The sequence below is a fragment of the Vicugna pacos genome, chromosome 11 (genome assembly GCF_048564905.1).
Source record: "Vicugna pacos chromosome 11, VicPac4, whole genome shotgun sequence".
In the NCBI taxonomy this organism is placed as follows: Eukaryota; Metazoa; Chordata; class Mammalia; order Artiodactyla; family Camelidae; genus Vicugna; species Vicugna pacos.
The window spans coordinates 70,812,820-70,829,717 of record NC_132997.1 but is presented as its reverse complement, the minus strand read 5'-3'; the positions used below and the strand labels follow the sequence as shown (position 1 = coordinate 70,829,717).

Sequence of the window (16,898 nt, the reverse complement as noted above, 5' to 3'; positions counted from 1 at the left end):
GACTTCAAAGGGAGTAGGGCCCTGCCAGTGCCTTGATTTCAGACTTCAAGACTTCAGAACTGTGAGAGAAATAGAGTTCTGTTGTTTTAAGCCATCAAATTTGTGGTAATTTGTTACAGCAGCTCTAAGAAACTGAAAAATAGTTTGGTAGTTTCTCATTAAGTTAAATCTGTATTTATTATGTAACTCAGTAATCCCATTGTCAGGTATCAACCCAGGAGAAATGGAAATTTACATTCACACAAAAACCTTTATGTCAACTGTTTATAGAAGCTTTACTTGTAATTGCCAAAAACTGAAAACAATCCAAATGTTCTTCAAGCAGTGAATGGATAAACAAATCATGGCACATCTATACTATGGAATACTACTCAGCAGTAAGAGGAACTAACTATTGCTAAAAGTAAGAACATGGATGAATCGAAAATGCATTATGCTAAGTGAAGAAAGCCACATTCAAAAGGCGTCACACTGTATGATCCTACTTGCATGACATTCTAAAAAGGGCAAAACTATAGGAACAGAGAGCAAATTAGTGGTTACCAGGGATTGGGGGTATGGGGGAGGGTGTAGCTCAAGTGGTAGAGTGCATGCTGAGCATGCAAGAGGTCCTGGGTTCAATCCTTGGTACCTTCTCCAAGCAGAAATAAATGAATAAACCTAATTACCCCCACCTCATAAAACAAACAACACAAAGGATTGGGGGTAAGAAGGGGGATTGACTACAAAGGGACAGCAGGAGGAGGAGAGAATTTCTTGGGGTGATGGAACTGTTCTCTATCCTGAGTGTTGTAGTAGTTATACAATTGTGTATTTGTCAAAACTCAAGGAAGTATACAGCAAAGAGTGAATTTTACTGAACGTGAATAATAAATAAATAAAAATATATAATCATCAAAGATATAGAAACAGCTTGCCAATACAATATGTAGTATGTATTTGCTTTTAATGTCATGCCCACGTATGATGGCAAAATCTTCATTTGTATACTTCCTTTGACACATCTAAGAAGGATAAGATTTCTTTCAACAACAATTTAGTTCAAAACATATTATTAAGCATCACTCATATTCAGTAGTTTCCTGTCCAGTGAAAGAGAATCACAGAAGCTTACAGTATTGACAATGTGGAAGGTTTCAACAGGAACCACTTTGAGCTGTTGTGATAATAAATCAGATTTGTGTAATTTTCTCAAAATAGAAAATAACCTCAAAACATCCATCTGAAAAAATAAGATCACAAAAAGAGGAAGGCAGAGGAGGATGCAAAACTGAGCAGTCAAAAACCTTAAAATTAAGTACTAAATGTAAAAGGAAAAATGGGTTTCAGTATGTCGTCTACTCAGTATAACCAGGTCAGCCTGATTGTGGGTTACCAATTGAAAAATGTTCACTAACACAAACAGATTTCTGGCCATTTACCTTAAAAACACCCAAAAAACAACATTATTAAGCACCAGTGACCTTTCATCTTTGACAGAGACAGTATATGTAATTCTTAAGAAAGTAGGCTCTAGAGTTGGATAATCTGAGCTTTAATCGTATATCTACCACCAAATCTGTAACCTTGGCCAAATCATTTAACCTGTGAAATAGGGATATTAATATCTACATTACAGAATTCTCACACAAATTATATTAACATAATGTATGCTAAGGTTTCAGTAGTATCTGGCATATAATAAGACCTTAGCCAAAACAATCTTGAAAAACAAAAACAAAGTTGGAAGACTTACATTTCCCAATTACAAAAATTTCTACAAAGCTGCAGTAACCAAAACAGTGTGGTACTAGCACCAAGTTAGACATATAGACCAATGGAATAAAAATGAGAGTCCAGAAATGTATTCATACATTTATGGCCAACCGTTCTTTGACAAGGGTGCCAAGATCATTCAATGGGGAAAGAATAATCTTTTCAACAAGTGGTGCTGGGACAACTGGATATCTATCTGCCTGCAAAAGAATAAAGTTGGACCCCCACCTCAAAATTAACTCAAAACATATCAATGACCCAGGTATAAGAACTAAAATCATAAAGCTCTTAAATGAAAACATAAAGGTAAATCTTTATAACCTTGGATTTGGCAATGAATTCTTAGATATGACACCAAAAGCATGAGCAACAAAAGAAAAAAATAGATTTGACTTCATCAAAATTTAAAACTTTTGTGTGTCCAAGGATATTATCAGAAAATGAAAAGAAAATCTACAGAGTGGGAGAAAATATCTGCAAATCATACATCTGATAAGGGTCTAGTAAATTGTATAATTAGTTTATCCAGAATGGGTAAAGAACACTTACAACTCAACAACAAAAAGACAAACAACCCAATTTATGGGCAAAGGACTTGAATAGATATTTCTCCAAAGAAGATATACAAATTACAAATAAGCACATGAAAAGATACTCAACATCATCAGTCATTAGAAAAATGTAAATCAAAATCACAATGAGATATCACTTCACACCACAAGGATGAATATAATTTAAACAGAAAGAAGGGAGGGGAGACAACAGTATTGGTGAATATGGAGAAACTGGAATCCTCATACATTGCTGATGGGAATGTACAATGGTGCTACTAGGGGTCCAATAGTTCTATGTCATCATAAGAATTCCAGTTACATGGCGTCTACATTTTGTGAGCCATACATCTATGATTTGTGAACCTTTTTGTATGTAAATTATATTTCACTAAGAAGTTTCCATAAAATTAAAATAAAAATTAAATCAATACTTTAAAAAACAATTTCATTTGTTAAGAAATACACATTTTATAAACATGATATACTTAAAAATTATTGAAAAGTGAAACACCATACAAATGTAAATATATTTCACTGTCCCATGTTCAGATAATACTGAATAATGGCTAAGATTCAGAACAATATGTTCCAGAAATTGCAGGCTTAAATTCCTTGGTTACCATTAGCATTTTGTTTTTCTTAATGCCTGAAATAACAGCTAAACAAGGGACAGCTGCTTCAGGCAAAATGGTACTTGGGTGATTTTAAAGATCTTAATGAGATCAGGTAATTGCTTGGTGAAGCTAAAAATTTTACCTTCAATTAACTAATCAACAGCACCATACATCATCATAACTATCTCACTCCCTTCCACCTACATACCTTCGAGTCAATATATGGGAGGCAGGTGTCTAAGAAACCACTTCCTCTAGACGTCTGAGCCTGCACTCAGGGGCCATTTTTTAAACATTTATTGAATTAGTCTGGTCTAATTTACAATTAATGGAAAGTGTGTAGTAATGCAGATTCCATAAGCAGCTAAGGAAAGCTGAAACCTTGAACCGGGCTGTGAAGCAAACACATTTTGTGTGTCTACATTTGTTTCTTTGCAGTTCATGAACTACTTTAAGAAATTATTTAAAAACATTTGGGTTTCCTGCTTCCATTTGCTAAATGGATGATGCTGATGAAAATAGTAGTAATAACAGGCTACCCCGAACAGTGTCATTTTTTCAACAAAACTGTTAAACGAAATTGAGAAGTGCGAACTGGAAATTGAATGAAATTGCCAAATCTAAGGGGAAGATGGCCAATATAAACCCACAGAAGCACTTCCTCTTAAAATTTATGTCCGTGAAAGAGGGGGGGAGAACATCTCCTTTTGGTGCTAGTATAGGCTTAAATAGACCTAGACATGTCCTCCCTCACCAACCAAACCCAGCAAAGACTCTCTCCTTTACTTACAGCCCTTACTATGTGTTCTGCTGTGTTCCTGGCACCATCTACGGAAGCTTTGTTTCTGATGGCCAAGAAATAGGAAATATAATGAGAGTGCAAGGCTTGGGGAGGGAGGGAAATGTCTCTCCTTTCCGCTGGGGAGGGCACATGATTTTCACTTTCATTCTGTAGTACAATATTTATTAAAAGTTTACTGCATGCCAAACTCAGTGCTAGATGTTGGGGATGACATAGAAAGCCAGTGAGCTGCTCTATGCTCAGAGGTCCCTGTGCAACACACACCAGTGGGTCAGATAAAGAAGAAATATAGATAAACAACAAGTTTCTATTGTACAGCACAGGGAACCATATTCTGGATCTTGTAGTAACCTATAATGAAAAAGAACATGAAAAGGACTTCATATGGATGACAAACATTATGGTGTACACCAGAAATTGACACAACATTGTAAACTGACTATACTTCATTTTAAAAATAAATAAATAAAAATTAAAAGGAAGAAATATAATGACACTAAACAGTTTATATAATGGGAACACCGAAAAGTATGGACCAGGCGCACTTTGAAAGCTACAAAGTGTATTTCATTATGTTCATTTCCCCAGAAAACTGGAAAGTGTGCTCCAGTCAGTTTATTAGTTTCTTGTGTAACAGAATAGTGTGCTATACACACAGAAACTGCACATTCCCTATATTGTGTTGTAACCCTTCCCGATTTAGTGCTGGGCTTGAATTATGGCAAAAAGATTACATAAAATGGACAAAAACCTTCCACTCTATTCTTACAGCTAGAATTAGACCTGGCTTGCTACTTTCTCAAGGGTACAACAGATTAAATGAGGAAGTTTACATTACAACATTGACTGGTATAGTAATTGAGATCTTGGGCTTAACTTCTTGATGACAGTTTCCTTACCTGGAAAATGGGGTGATAACAGTATCCACTGCACAGATAAGATTTTTGTGAGAACTAAATTATATAAACTATGTGAAGGACTCATGTTTCATATACAGTAAATGCTCCATATATGTGCATTCATTCATTCATTCATTGAACACAAACTTTAAGGTGTGCCTTAAATACATCAGGCTGGAACTATATATAGTGGTAGCCGAAACAGACAAAAATTCCTACCCTCATGGCATTAACATGCTAAGGAGAGACAAATAATAAATAAAAAAATAAAAAGATCCAATTGTAATAAGGGAAATAGAAAACAGTAAAATGTAGGAGGGGAATAGGTTAGAGGAGGTTGTGATTTTAAATCCCATAATTAAGGAAGACCAAGCCTGAGGGAGGTGAGGCTGTCTGGGGAAGGAGAGTTGCAGGTGGAGGAAACTGCAACCGCCAAGAGGTCTGTGTGACCCGGAGGGGAGAATGCGGGTCCTTAATCCCTTCTCCAAACTGCTGGAACCCAAACACCTCTGAAGATGCTGGTCACACTTACCCGCTGCCCTCCTTCACTCCCAGGTCTGTGAACATGATCATCTCTCCCCGCAACAGCACTCCATTTCCCTTTCTTGGCATTAGGAGCCTCCAGCATCCTGTGCCTACCCCTTTACTGCACCATCTCTCAGGCAGCTCCACTGACCCCAGTGCACAGGTGCTTGACCCTTGGAGACCCAAGCATTATTGCTTTTCAATTATTATTAATCCCTACAGAAAAGAAAAGAAGAAGATGAAGAAGAAAAAGCTAAAGAACTGTCCTGGGTGGGATGGGAGCAGTGTATTAGGACTTCAGCAACACCCCCCTCCAAGAGGATTTCCACCTGAAAGCTGAAAATTTCTACATATTTGAAGAAAAATTTTGGCCCTGATTGTGACATCTGAAGAATTAACTAGTCATTTTCTATTCTTAATGGGGAAATAAACTGAATGAGGAAGAGCAATCTTGAGATGGAGGACGAGGAGGGTAGAAAGGGAATAAATAAAAAGTGGAGAGGTGAGGAGGGATAAAGGGCATAATTAAAGGATAAAGGGAAAACCTAAACAAGTTTAATGAAGACGAACTGAAGAGACATTTCTCCTCTGACAAGTGGCAAGTATCTATGAATTGGGGGTGGGGCGGGAATGGGGGTTACCGTTAACCCTTTCGTGTTATGGAGTGAAGAGATTAATGATGAGATTTTTGAATTTTTAAGATTTTTGAATAACAAACTTCCCTTCCAAATTAGAAAAAAAAATTCTAATGCTTAAAAAAATTTTTTTAATGAGAAGTTATCTCATTAGCTTTCATCTAGAAAATCGCTTTAAATTGGTAGTGACGTTTTTTAAGGAGCCACACGGGAAAATATCCGGCCGTCTCGAAAACCTCGCAGCGACCAACCGCCGGATGCTCCAAAGTCAAGATCCTCGCAGACAGGAAATGCCTTTGCCAGCCCCAAGGTCTCCTCCCCGCAGCCCTCTCTATTGTCTGGAGAGATTTGTGTACATCTGACTGAAGAGATTTCCCGCCTGCAACTGCGAATCAAAGAGCTGCCTCAAAAGAAGGGACTCAGTGGGGGCTTTGTAGCTTTTCTGGCTGATACTTGGCGCCCACTGTGTGCCAGGGGCTGATGCCACCTCTCAGGTGAGCAGCCCACCTCTGGAGGAACTTAGGCTGAGAAGTCACGTTTCCCAAGGCCCTCAGCCAACAAGGGAGGCGGAAGGGACTTGTCTGCCTTACTTCCACCCTGTTCTTACCCACAACGCTGATTCCTAAGTAAAGTTCCCCATAGGCACATCCTAAGGGGTAGTAGACCTTGGATCTCAGACATTTTGGTGGGTGGGAGGACTCTTCAAAGTGCTTCTCATTTACATTCAACAACAATACCCACCCCCAAAAAAGTATCAAGGGACAAACTCAGATTATTCAGAGATTCCAGCTGGAATTTCATGAAACCCAAAGGAATCAAAAGTATACGTTAGTACAACATCTGATTATTTGTACTACAAGATGCCAAACTCCTAACCATTTAGAAGCATCCTGAGTGAATGTTTGGTTTTTCACATTCTGTCCCATGTTGTCAATAGTTACATAAATATCACCTCCAGTCACAGATTTAAAGGATCATTGGTTATTAGATTTTAAAGAAAAATCAAAAGCGTGAGCTTTTGAGTTCCTGTCATCTTCCACAGGTCGAGATAACAGGAATGGGAATTTTGGTGTGTTCTATCCCCAGCAAAATACCTTTCCCCCAAGCCTACACACATTTTCTTAAATCCCTGCCCTGCCCCCATTAACTAAAATGAATATTCACAGCAATGAAACCACACACACACACACAAGGTTGTCAGAAGTGCTGAAAGAGAATAGGTACTTTCACTATCAGATATGGTTTCCTCTTTTCCCACAAGATGTCTTATCAGCTTTCACCCTGAGAAAACCATAAAAAGTAAGAAAAAGAAAACTTATGCAATAGTTCTCTAAATAAAATATACACAGCAGGCTAGTCATCCCTAAAAGTGATGTTGTTTAAAGAGTCAAAGTACATCATTCAACAAAATCAATACCCTATTAAGTTAGAAGGGGTTCTGAATATCAAAGACCAACGAACTGAATAACTTAAAGTATAAGTACATGACCCAGGGGATTAATCACACACTGTCATGGTGAAATTAGGGCAATTCTTCCAATCATTAACGTTTTGCTTACAAAAATGTGCTTTTCTGTTTGTCTTTCTGCTAAATGATAACCGTTTTCAAGTTGAATCTCCTGATAAAAAGAGTTAAAAACAAGACAGGAGTTGTGCTGTAAAGGTCATACATGCTGCTTCAACATGAAATAGCCAAAAGACAAACAAATGAAAAATGCCTGGATTGTAGGAAGAATTTGTAAATACTCATTGGCAATCTGCAATGGGGCACTTTAGAAAAGTTAGTGCCAACCTGTGTCCTGAGAATATTGTACTTCCTCCAGTTAACATGCTCTGGATTCTTAAGGACATGTTTAGATTCAGAACATGAGCGACTCGAAGAGAGTTGGGAATAGCTTTAAATTGGAAAATGGCCTGGCTTCAGGGATTGTCTACTTTAAAGCAAGATTTCACCCCTCAATTGTTGTAGTGTCAATCAATACATAAGCCTGTATTTCCCTGCTTGATAGTCATGATACAGTTATTCTCAAGAATAAACATTAACCAGAGGTTATCTCCAGGAAGGAAACACACACTGATTTCAGGACTGCTTTAATTCAATATTAGGCCCACAAGCCTCCTGTTCACCCCAGACTCTGATATAGATAGTCCCATTTTCGAATGAGACTGATTACAACCTTTGAAACCTTGATGTAAACTGGCAGACAGGGTCTGGGAGCCTGGAGCCCACAGCTGAATGGAAAGGAGACCCTCTCACTGGATGCCTACTTTGGACTCCAACATTGAGGAGACATAGAATGGGCAGAACAACAAAGATAAAGTGCTTGAGCTGAGTTGGGAACTCAGGGACTGGACTGGGCCTTGTAGATATCTAGACCATCTTCATTCTATGAGAGAACTGAGGCCAAGAACCAAAACTCCAACCCAAATCTTTAAACTGTGCACACCTCTGTGCTTAAGGACTCAGTACTAATTTTCTCAGAAATTCAAATTCATAGGTAATTGCAAAGGCCTTCTTGGAATCTAAGGAGACAGGGTGTGACAACCTCCTAAATGCACTGATTTTTTCCCATTGTCTTCACCTGAGTACCTTTGTCTGACGAGTCACAGCCCTAGTTAGGCTAGGCCAGGCCAGGCCAGTGGCAAAGATGTTCCTTCACAGGACCTCAGCCCAGAGGCACTCATGTCCACAGCTAGAAGCCTCCATGGAGGCCCAGGCTAGGGGAAGAGATTCCTGGCCTCTCCAGCTCACGGATCTCTCTCCTCATTTTCCTGGAATGTCAGCTAGGCGAGCAGCTGGATGCAGGCTAGCAATACCTGGGCCCGGCAGAAACCTCAGCCCACAGTTCCTCTCAGCCCCACACCCACCCTCACCTCAGCACTTCATTCTCCCCTGGCTCACAACACCCCTTCCTCGGCTCTGCTCCCTCTGCTCAACCATTAAACCCTCCTCCTACCGCCCTGGGTAGTCCCGGCTTCCCTCTTCCTCCTTCTCACTGCTGCTGGCCTCCTGCTCCCACTGGGGCAGGAATTGTCTTGGGAAGAGGGGAGCAGGTGAAGGAGGAGTGAAGAGGGCCATGCGGGTCCCACCTGCTTATTTCACACAAGGAGCACATTAGAACAATGGTCCCCAGACCAGCGGCTAGGACGTTACCTGAGCACTTGCTAGAGGTGCAAATTCGCTGTCCCACCCCAGATCTATCAAATCAGAAACTCTGGGGATGGGGTGGGCAGTGAGTTCAGACAAGCTCTGTGGGTAATTCTGAGGCTCACTAAAGAGTGAGAACCGCTCTCTCAGCGCAAACTGCTTTCCCGCTCCTCCCTACCAGGCCCTCCCACCCCACTAAGCGAACCCCCCACCCCCTCCAACTGGGCTCGGCCGCCAAGGGATGACGCAGTGTTGACTCACGCGGGTCAAGGACGGCGGTCTGGGCCGGCCCGGCAATCCAAGGTGAATCGATGGCGCTCGGCGCTCCACCGCGGCGGCGCAGCGGGACTCCGCTCAACTGCTCTTCCCGCGGCTGGGGCTCGGGGTTCGCGGACGGGAGCCTTCCCCGCTACCCCAGACACACGCACACGCACGCACGCACGCACACGCACACACACACCCCCAGCAAACTCCTGGGGAAAGGCCCAAATACACCTTTCAGGTGCTCACCGCCCGGCCGCAGCCCAGAACCACGCTCCCGGGACACCATGAGCTGCAAGAGCCCCAGCGAGACGCACGGCACGCACCGCCCCAGCGCCCAGCACTGCGCCAGGCACCCGAGGCGCGTTAAGAAAAGGTGTGGGTTTATTTTAATCGAAGAATGAGAGGTCCACTGAGGTCAGTCGTCCCACCGATGGATTTATTTTATAGACAAGTTACGAATTTAAAAAAGCAAACAAACCATTTGGGCCATTTTTCTTTACAGTGAACAATTATATATACATACATTATAAACACTGTTTAATATAAAACACATATCTACAATCTACTTACATTTAATTAACCTGCTACGTCTAGTTCATCTGTGATTAATTTTAGTCACTGATGAGTCAGTTTCTCTGCTTGAACTGGACTGTACTATCCTCTTAACACCCTGGTCAAACAGGTACTAAGCCATAGCGCAAAACAAGCATTTAAGATTATCAACCATACCTCCCTGACAAAAAGAACACATATGTTCCCGAGACAAGATCTCTAAGATGGTTTTGGATTTAAGGCAGCAGTGTAAGAATGTAATATAAAAGAATATTTCCTTTAAAATTGTGGGCCCTGATTTCGAGGCATACCTCTGGATTTGGGGGGCCTCTTTGTTTTTCTATTAAGTGGGATGTAGAAATTATAGAAAAGTCATTCCAGAAGGCCCTATTAAAATCTTTAAAGTTATAACTTAGGAATTTAACCAAAAAGTTCAAAATTACTTTTTATAAATAGAAAAACATTTTTTTAAAAGATGGTGAATTTAATCAGTGAAGAGTCCCTTTATCATACAATCTAAAATCAGTATATAAACTATTTAAGTCAAAATTAAGGTTTCAATGTGAGTTTGTTATTTAGCCAGTGCACTGAATATTTTAGGTTTCCAAAATACCAGAAAATGGATTCCCTTTCTCATATAGTTTTCCAGTTCATCTACGGAGATTTTCTGTAGCAACTGTTATTCCCAAGTCAAGTTTTCTGAACATGCCAATGTCAATGGTCATCATCCAGCATTAAAATAGCCTTTATCGCCCTCAATGTCCACTTCCTGATCAGAATCCTCTGAAATCTCTGATTCAAGGTCTTCCTGGGAGGCAGGGGAGGGCGAACACTGAGAGCTATCCAAAGCACCTTTATTTTGTTCACTGGCTATGTCTTGCCTCTGGTCGCAGGAATTGTCCAAACTTTCTAGTTCTTCTTTTTTATTGTTTTGAGGGTTCTCCTGAAAGATGAGGATGAAAATGGAGATTGGTGGGATCATGAAATATGGAGAAGTAAGAGACATAAATTAAATGTCTTTTCATCTTTTACAATCTTTTTAACTTTTAGTTTATTGATTGTTTTTAGCTACAATTTTTATTTAGAAAAATATATACTTGTGCTTCTTTCTCACTTTGGAAGAAGTAAAGTTCCTGTTGTATCAGAGAAAGATTATACTCTTGCCGGACAAGAACAACAACCAATTACAAATATAATTGTAAAGGTACTATGTCGAATGAACACTTAATTCCAGCCCAGACCCATGGTCTCAAGATTCTCAAAAGCTTAGGGGGAAAAATAAATTAGATCACTACAGATACAAACTATCTTTATTCTTCAACTATTTAAATCTTTCCAATTAACAGGGTCTTCCAGACATTTAAAAAGTATAAATGCTCAATAGTGAATTAAGAATAAAGTTTCAAAATTATTAGATCAATCCTTTTTAATCCATTTTCTAGGGTATATTTACAAATATATACACATATAAATATGTGTAGCAAGTTATATAATCATGGCAAAGAAAAAATGCAGGACTGGAAGAATGTTGCCAACTGAAAAAGGGAGACAAGTACAATTTACTTAAAATCTGGAGGAAATTTCTGGAAAATATTCCAAATTACATAGGAGCCACTATTTTAAAAGCTGCTGGTAAACTGCCTTTGACCAAGAACTAAGTAAGTTAGTAAATTTTTAATCCTATGTTTATCTAAAATGCACATAAATACTATATAGAAATATTATGATACACAGCTAAGGTTTTTATATCTAAAGCAAGGCTATAGAATGATAGATTTACCAGGCTTACAACTAAGGTTGTCAGAGATTATGATCCTAAGGTCATACAAGGTCAGAGATTGAGAAGGAATTTGAAATTTTTTAAATCATATTAGGATAATGAAATTACGGGAATTTTATTTTCTGTTTCAGAGTGTTCTTTGTGACACCATCTTGTTTTTAATGAACAAGTTATGATTGCTAAATTTTAAAATGCACACTGCTTACAGTTTCCCCACTCATATGATTGTTTCAAAAATATTTTATTATAAATTATATATACACTGGCAAATGAAAAATTCAGCAGTTGTCATATAACTTTGGAGAAGCTATCCAGATTAGGACATCGAAAACTAATCTTTAGCTTTAAGTCAACAGAGCTTCTTTAAAAACTGAATTAGCCTTTACTTTTTATCACATGTTGCATAACAAGGTCATTGGAAGAAAAGACTGTTATAAAGTGTAAGCTATTTTCCAAACAGGCTTGGGTTTTCTCTTACTGTTTTTATATTCATTTTGAGAGCTAGAATTAATGGGGAAATAATTTTTAACTCTTTGATATTTAATTCTTCTAAAAAACAGTGTAAACAAGACTTAAAGGTGTTTATTTCCTTATATTTACCCTTGAGCTCTGCCTGGTTTTATTATGGCTGTGTAAATAAAAGAAACAATTTTCTCCCAAAGATAACTGCTTAAGTCATTTACTGCAATTACTTTATCTTTCCTGCGTTAATTAGATAAACAACATATGGGGTTTATAAAACAATTAGCTGGAAGTTTTACTAGCCAGTGTGTGAAAACCCAAGCATAACTGATATAGGAACTGCATTAGGTGCTTTTAGCATTACTGCCGCCTGAACAACTCATCCTGAATTTCAGCAGGACTATTTGCCTTTTTAATCAAGGTGAAGAGGTTAAATAGTCTCTCAAATGACTTTTGCATACAACCTACAACAGGCCTCGCATTGAGATAACATGATAAAAATATTTATTTCCATAGAAACAGAACCATGTCAATACCTGTTTTAGTCTTCTCCATTTAGCGCGTCGATTCTGAAACCACGTTTTGACCTATAGGAAAGAGAAAAAAAAAAAACTAGCCAGGAGCCCAGAATCCTAAGAGACTTGGGGAGCGGAGCGGGGTTGGGGAAAGCTTCAGGGGCCGCTGAGCAGCCCGGCGCTCCAGGCGCCAGAGCGCACCGAGGCTCCACGTCTTTCTTGGGTCCCGCGAACCCCGCCCCAGGAGCCTCCCCTGGCTGGCGGGCGAGCTCACCTGCCTCTCGCTAAGCTGCAGCATCTTGGCTAGACGCTTTCTCTCGGGCGGGGAGAGGTATTTCTGGGTCTCAAACTTCTTCTCCAGCTCTATGGTCTGGTCATTGGAGAACCTCACCTGGCCGCCTTTCCTTTTATGCAGTGGTCTCTGCAGGAAAGGGCTCCATAGTAGGGGTTTGCCTGCGGGCAACAGTGACGGTTACTGAGGGTCCTGGAGCGGCCTGGCCCACCTTAGTCCTGCCTGGCCCCTCCCCGGCGGGGGGGGGGTGACAAAGAGGAGGAAGGGAGCCTAAAGGACACTCAACCAGACAACTAGACACATTCACATACACCCACCAACACATGGACCCACCTCACCCCACCAAGACACATACCTAGAGACCGAGGAACACCCAGTCACACACCTATACTGCATATGTACACAGATCGCACTTGTACACTCACAGACACATAAAACAGTCACACCTACAGCTAGATACAAACATTTTGACCCCCCAAAAAACACCGGCTATAGGTTGAGCTTAAAATACTATGACCCTCTTAAACCAGTGGCTCTGAGAATTTATATACAACTTTTTGCGCCTCTAGGTCCTCTCCCTTGGTGAACTGCACCTTCCAAACACTGGAGCGTGCATTATGTTGGGGAGGAGTGGGTCTGTCACACTAGTCAAGGCGTTGCTACCAGGGGCCGGCAGCTGGAGCCCAACCCACGGCTGGGAGGGAAGCCCTCTGGCCCGGGCGCGGGCGTCAGGACACGCGTGGAGCTTCCAATCCTAGCCGGAGGGCGCAGCGGCCTCCTCTGATTTCACACCCAGCCTGCGGGGGCGGCCAGTTAAAGCCACCCCGTGGGCTATGGCAACATTTCCGTCAATGTGTTTCCTGTTGGTCTATCTCGAAAAACCCTTTGCTTCCTCCTGCGCAGTCCCAGTAGTAACCCAAGGAAACCCAGGGCGCGCTCCGTGAAAACGTTCGCCCCCAGGCTCGGCCCAACGGAGGGTCCTCCTCCAGCCACAGTAGGAGAAGAGAGCCACGCCGGGCCTGTGACTCCAAACCCTCGAGGATGGACTCAAAGACACAATATAATAACAAATAAAAAAGAACTAAAATATAACCCCCAAATCTCCCCAAAATATAGCTTCAAAATCTCTTTAGCGATGAGAAAGGAAGTGGGGAACTGAGGGAGGGACCGCACCACGATAATGATGACATTAAAATGTCAATTAATTAAAATGTTGTCTCCAGGGTGCCAGCAGAAGCTGCCGATAACAGTAGATTTAAAACCCTGGTAGCTCAAGGCAGGGAGCCCCGTTTTATTTATCCGGGGCTTCAGATGCCGGACGCGCCAAGGGCCACTCGGAGCGCGGATCACGGGTGGTTACTTAGGCCGTGCACTCAAACTCTATACGGCCAGCGTGTCCGCGCTACCCTTCCTGTTGCAAAGATGCGTCGGTCAGTCCATCCGTCAGTCCGTGGGTCTGCGGGCCTGCACTAAACGCTTTGAAAGCTGGCATTGGTTTTGTTGTTGTTGTTTTTTTCTCGAGATTTTGCTTACGTCAGGATTCAGAATGGTGCAAAACAGGCTCAAAAAAAAGGAAGCAACTGGTTATTTTAGCTGCCATAATGTCACATCCCACACAGAGGAAATGAACAATATCAGAAAAACGGATCCCGGCTATCAGAAGTCGAGTGTTTCCTGAATTTGTCTGTATTGAGGATGTCGATAAAATAATCAGCAGCGTGCACTACTCCGGGGGAAGGGTCTGCTTCATGCAGCCAGGAAAACACTTAACAGCTTCTGAAACCAGATTTACTCCTATCGAGAACTCAAGATTTCCTGTATGAACGGAAAGGGTCAGCCTCTTTCACTACACAAGCTTGTTGAACCAGGTCCAGCCCCGTAACCACCCGGGCCCGGCAACTATCCCTGCCCCGCAGGAATGGCCCGGAACGCCTTGGCACTCCCTCCCAGTCTCTCCGGCTAAGACAGCCCGAACCCGGGCGACACGCGCCCCCAGGACTGCCTTCGGCCCCCAGCCCCGGCAGCAGCGCCCGAGGTCTGGCCCCGGCTCGGGCGCCTCGACGCCTATAAGGTGCAGGAAAACCAATCTGAGTCATGGTGCGGTCAGTCTGGGCTGCGCGCCGCCGGGGCCCGCGCCTCCTGTCCCCGCGCGCGCCCGACAGCCGCTTTTCAATCGCTTTTGCCACAACTTTCTATTGCCTCTCCCTCCGCCCCCGCCGCCTTCTGGGCGCTGCCACCTGCCGGGTGGCGCCCTCCTCTCCGCTGCCCCGGCCCAGCCCCTCCATTACCCCGGCCGCCTTACCCAGGGGGTCGTGGCGGAGCAGGGCGTGCGTGTAGTCGTTTACCGACCGCGGGAAGGGGTACAGAGGGCCCCCGAAGCCGCCAGGTCCGTAGGCGGCGGCCAGTGCGGCGGCGGAGTGGTGCGAGAAGGCGGGGTGGATCGGCGTGGGCTCGTACACCGGGGTCCGGTAGGAGGACACGAGGCTGGTGAAGGAGGAGTTGGGGGACGGCAGCGTGGGCGTAGGGGTGGGCGCGGCGGGCCCACGGCCCAGGATGTCCTCGATGTAGAACGGCGTCGGGTGCGCGGGCTGCAGCAGCGGCGTGGGCGCGTACAGCGGCACCCCTACGGCGCCCGCCGCCGGCGGCCCGGGGTGAGGGTACTGCATGGTTCCGCCGAGCTCCGGCCCCTCGGAGAGCTGCCGGCCCGTTCCGCGGCGCTACATTTATTCGCGCTCCGCGCTCCCGGCGATAGGCTCTGCCGACCGCGGGGTGGGGCCGCGCTCTCTGGCCCCTTCCTGCCGCCTGGTCCTGCGGCCAATCGCGCGGAGCCCAGGGAGCCGCCTCCCGCCCCCGCCCTTGGCCCGCCCCCGCCGGCCGAGCTCCCCGCCCCCGGGACTTGAGCGCTCCCAGCCTCCGAGGACCTTGCGCCCCTCTGCCCAGCCGCCGCCGACCCTCGGTGCTCCAGGTACCCTGGCCCAGGACGCCCTCGAAGGAAGCCCGGGGCCGCGTCCGTCGGGCGAAGCACAAGGAAAGCAGCGGCTTGGAAGATGGACTCAAGCGGCCCTAGCCCCAAAGGGGAGGCATCTCCGCCGAAACTCGGGGGCTTTGGTCCGGGCCCGAGTCCGGGCCCGGGGTGGCGGGAGTAGAGGCCACTGGCAGGGCCGCGCCTTCGCAGGCTTGAGAGCACCCTCCCTGGTTGGTGCGCTCCCTGGAGTAACGGTGGCACTGGCTGTTGGCACCGAGCGTCTCTGGAGCTCTACCGGGAGAAAATGCCCTGGGTTCTTGGGGCAGCTCCAAGGAGGGAGATCTACGGCCCTTGCCTGCGTCCCATTGTGGTAAGGACGATTATACCTAAGGTGCTCCGGACTCTTGGCCTCTCCGGCCCGTTTCATTTGTGAGGCCCAGGACTCAGCCATTTCCTTGGGGACGCTGGCAGAAGTCCCTTCGTGTAGAAATCGAGGGAAGGCAGGGGTCCTACGGCGTCAGGCAGAAGCTGTGCAATCATCTCCGACCCATTGGGGGCTGCTCCATGTCCCGTAGGTTCAGATCCTAGGGGATCGCAGCTGCGCACAGCCCCGCTTTCCCGTTTTACACGTGTTTTCTATTGAAGCCGTGAAGCTACCCCGTGTGGCCTCGGCTCTGTGCAGCTCCACTCGCCTTCGGGGCAAGGGGGCATTTTCTTGATTGACGCCCTCCTGCGGTCGTCACACCTCGCGGTGAGCGGTTTCTGCCAAGGTCCCCCATTAATCGTGGAAATGAAAAGACTTCGCGGCTTTTTCTATTGTGAGTTTTTATGTATATCTTGGAATTATTTCTCCAATTGCAGCAGGGCCGCAGTAGGAAGAAGAGTGGGCTGGAAGCCGAATGGCCTGAGTTCAAGTTTCAGTTTGCACTTTTTTGTTCAGCAACTACTGTGTGCCAGCAGTGAGTAAGACAGATGTAGTTCTTTGTCTTCGCTGTGGCAGGAAACAAATTTTAATAGGTGACTTATGTATATGCTAGGAAGGAGAAGTACGTGATGACCTGAAACCTTATTAACGAGGGAACAGACATCACCTTGTCGGGGGAGAAGGCTGTGTTAAGGAAGGGAAAGTTCCCCAA

General features: G+C 44.2%; 1 protein-coding gene across 1 annotated transcript; it reads right to left on the bottom strand.

Annotated features, from left to right (window-relative positions):
• Positions 1-9,607: 9,607 nt before the first annotated feature.
• HHEX (hematopoietically expressed homeobox) lies at positions 9,608-15,539 on the bottom strand. Its single transcript, XM_006211065.3, has 4 exons — positions 15,100-15,539; positions 12,780-12,958; positions 12,527-12,577; positions 9,608-10,691 (listed from the first exon to the last, which is right to left on the bottom strand). Exons 1-4 carry the CDS (start codon positions 15,461-15,463, stop codon positions 10,473-10,475), a joined length of 813 nt encoding a protein of 270 aa, XP_006211127.2. The 5' UTR covers positions 15,464-15,539; the 3' UTR covers positions 9,608-10,472.
• Between the last annotated feature and the right edge of the window lie 1,359 nt (positions 15,540-16,898).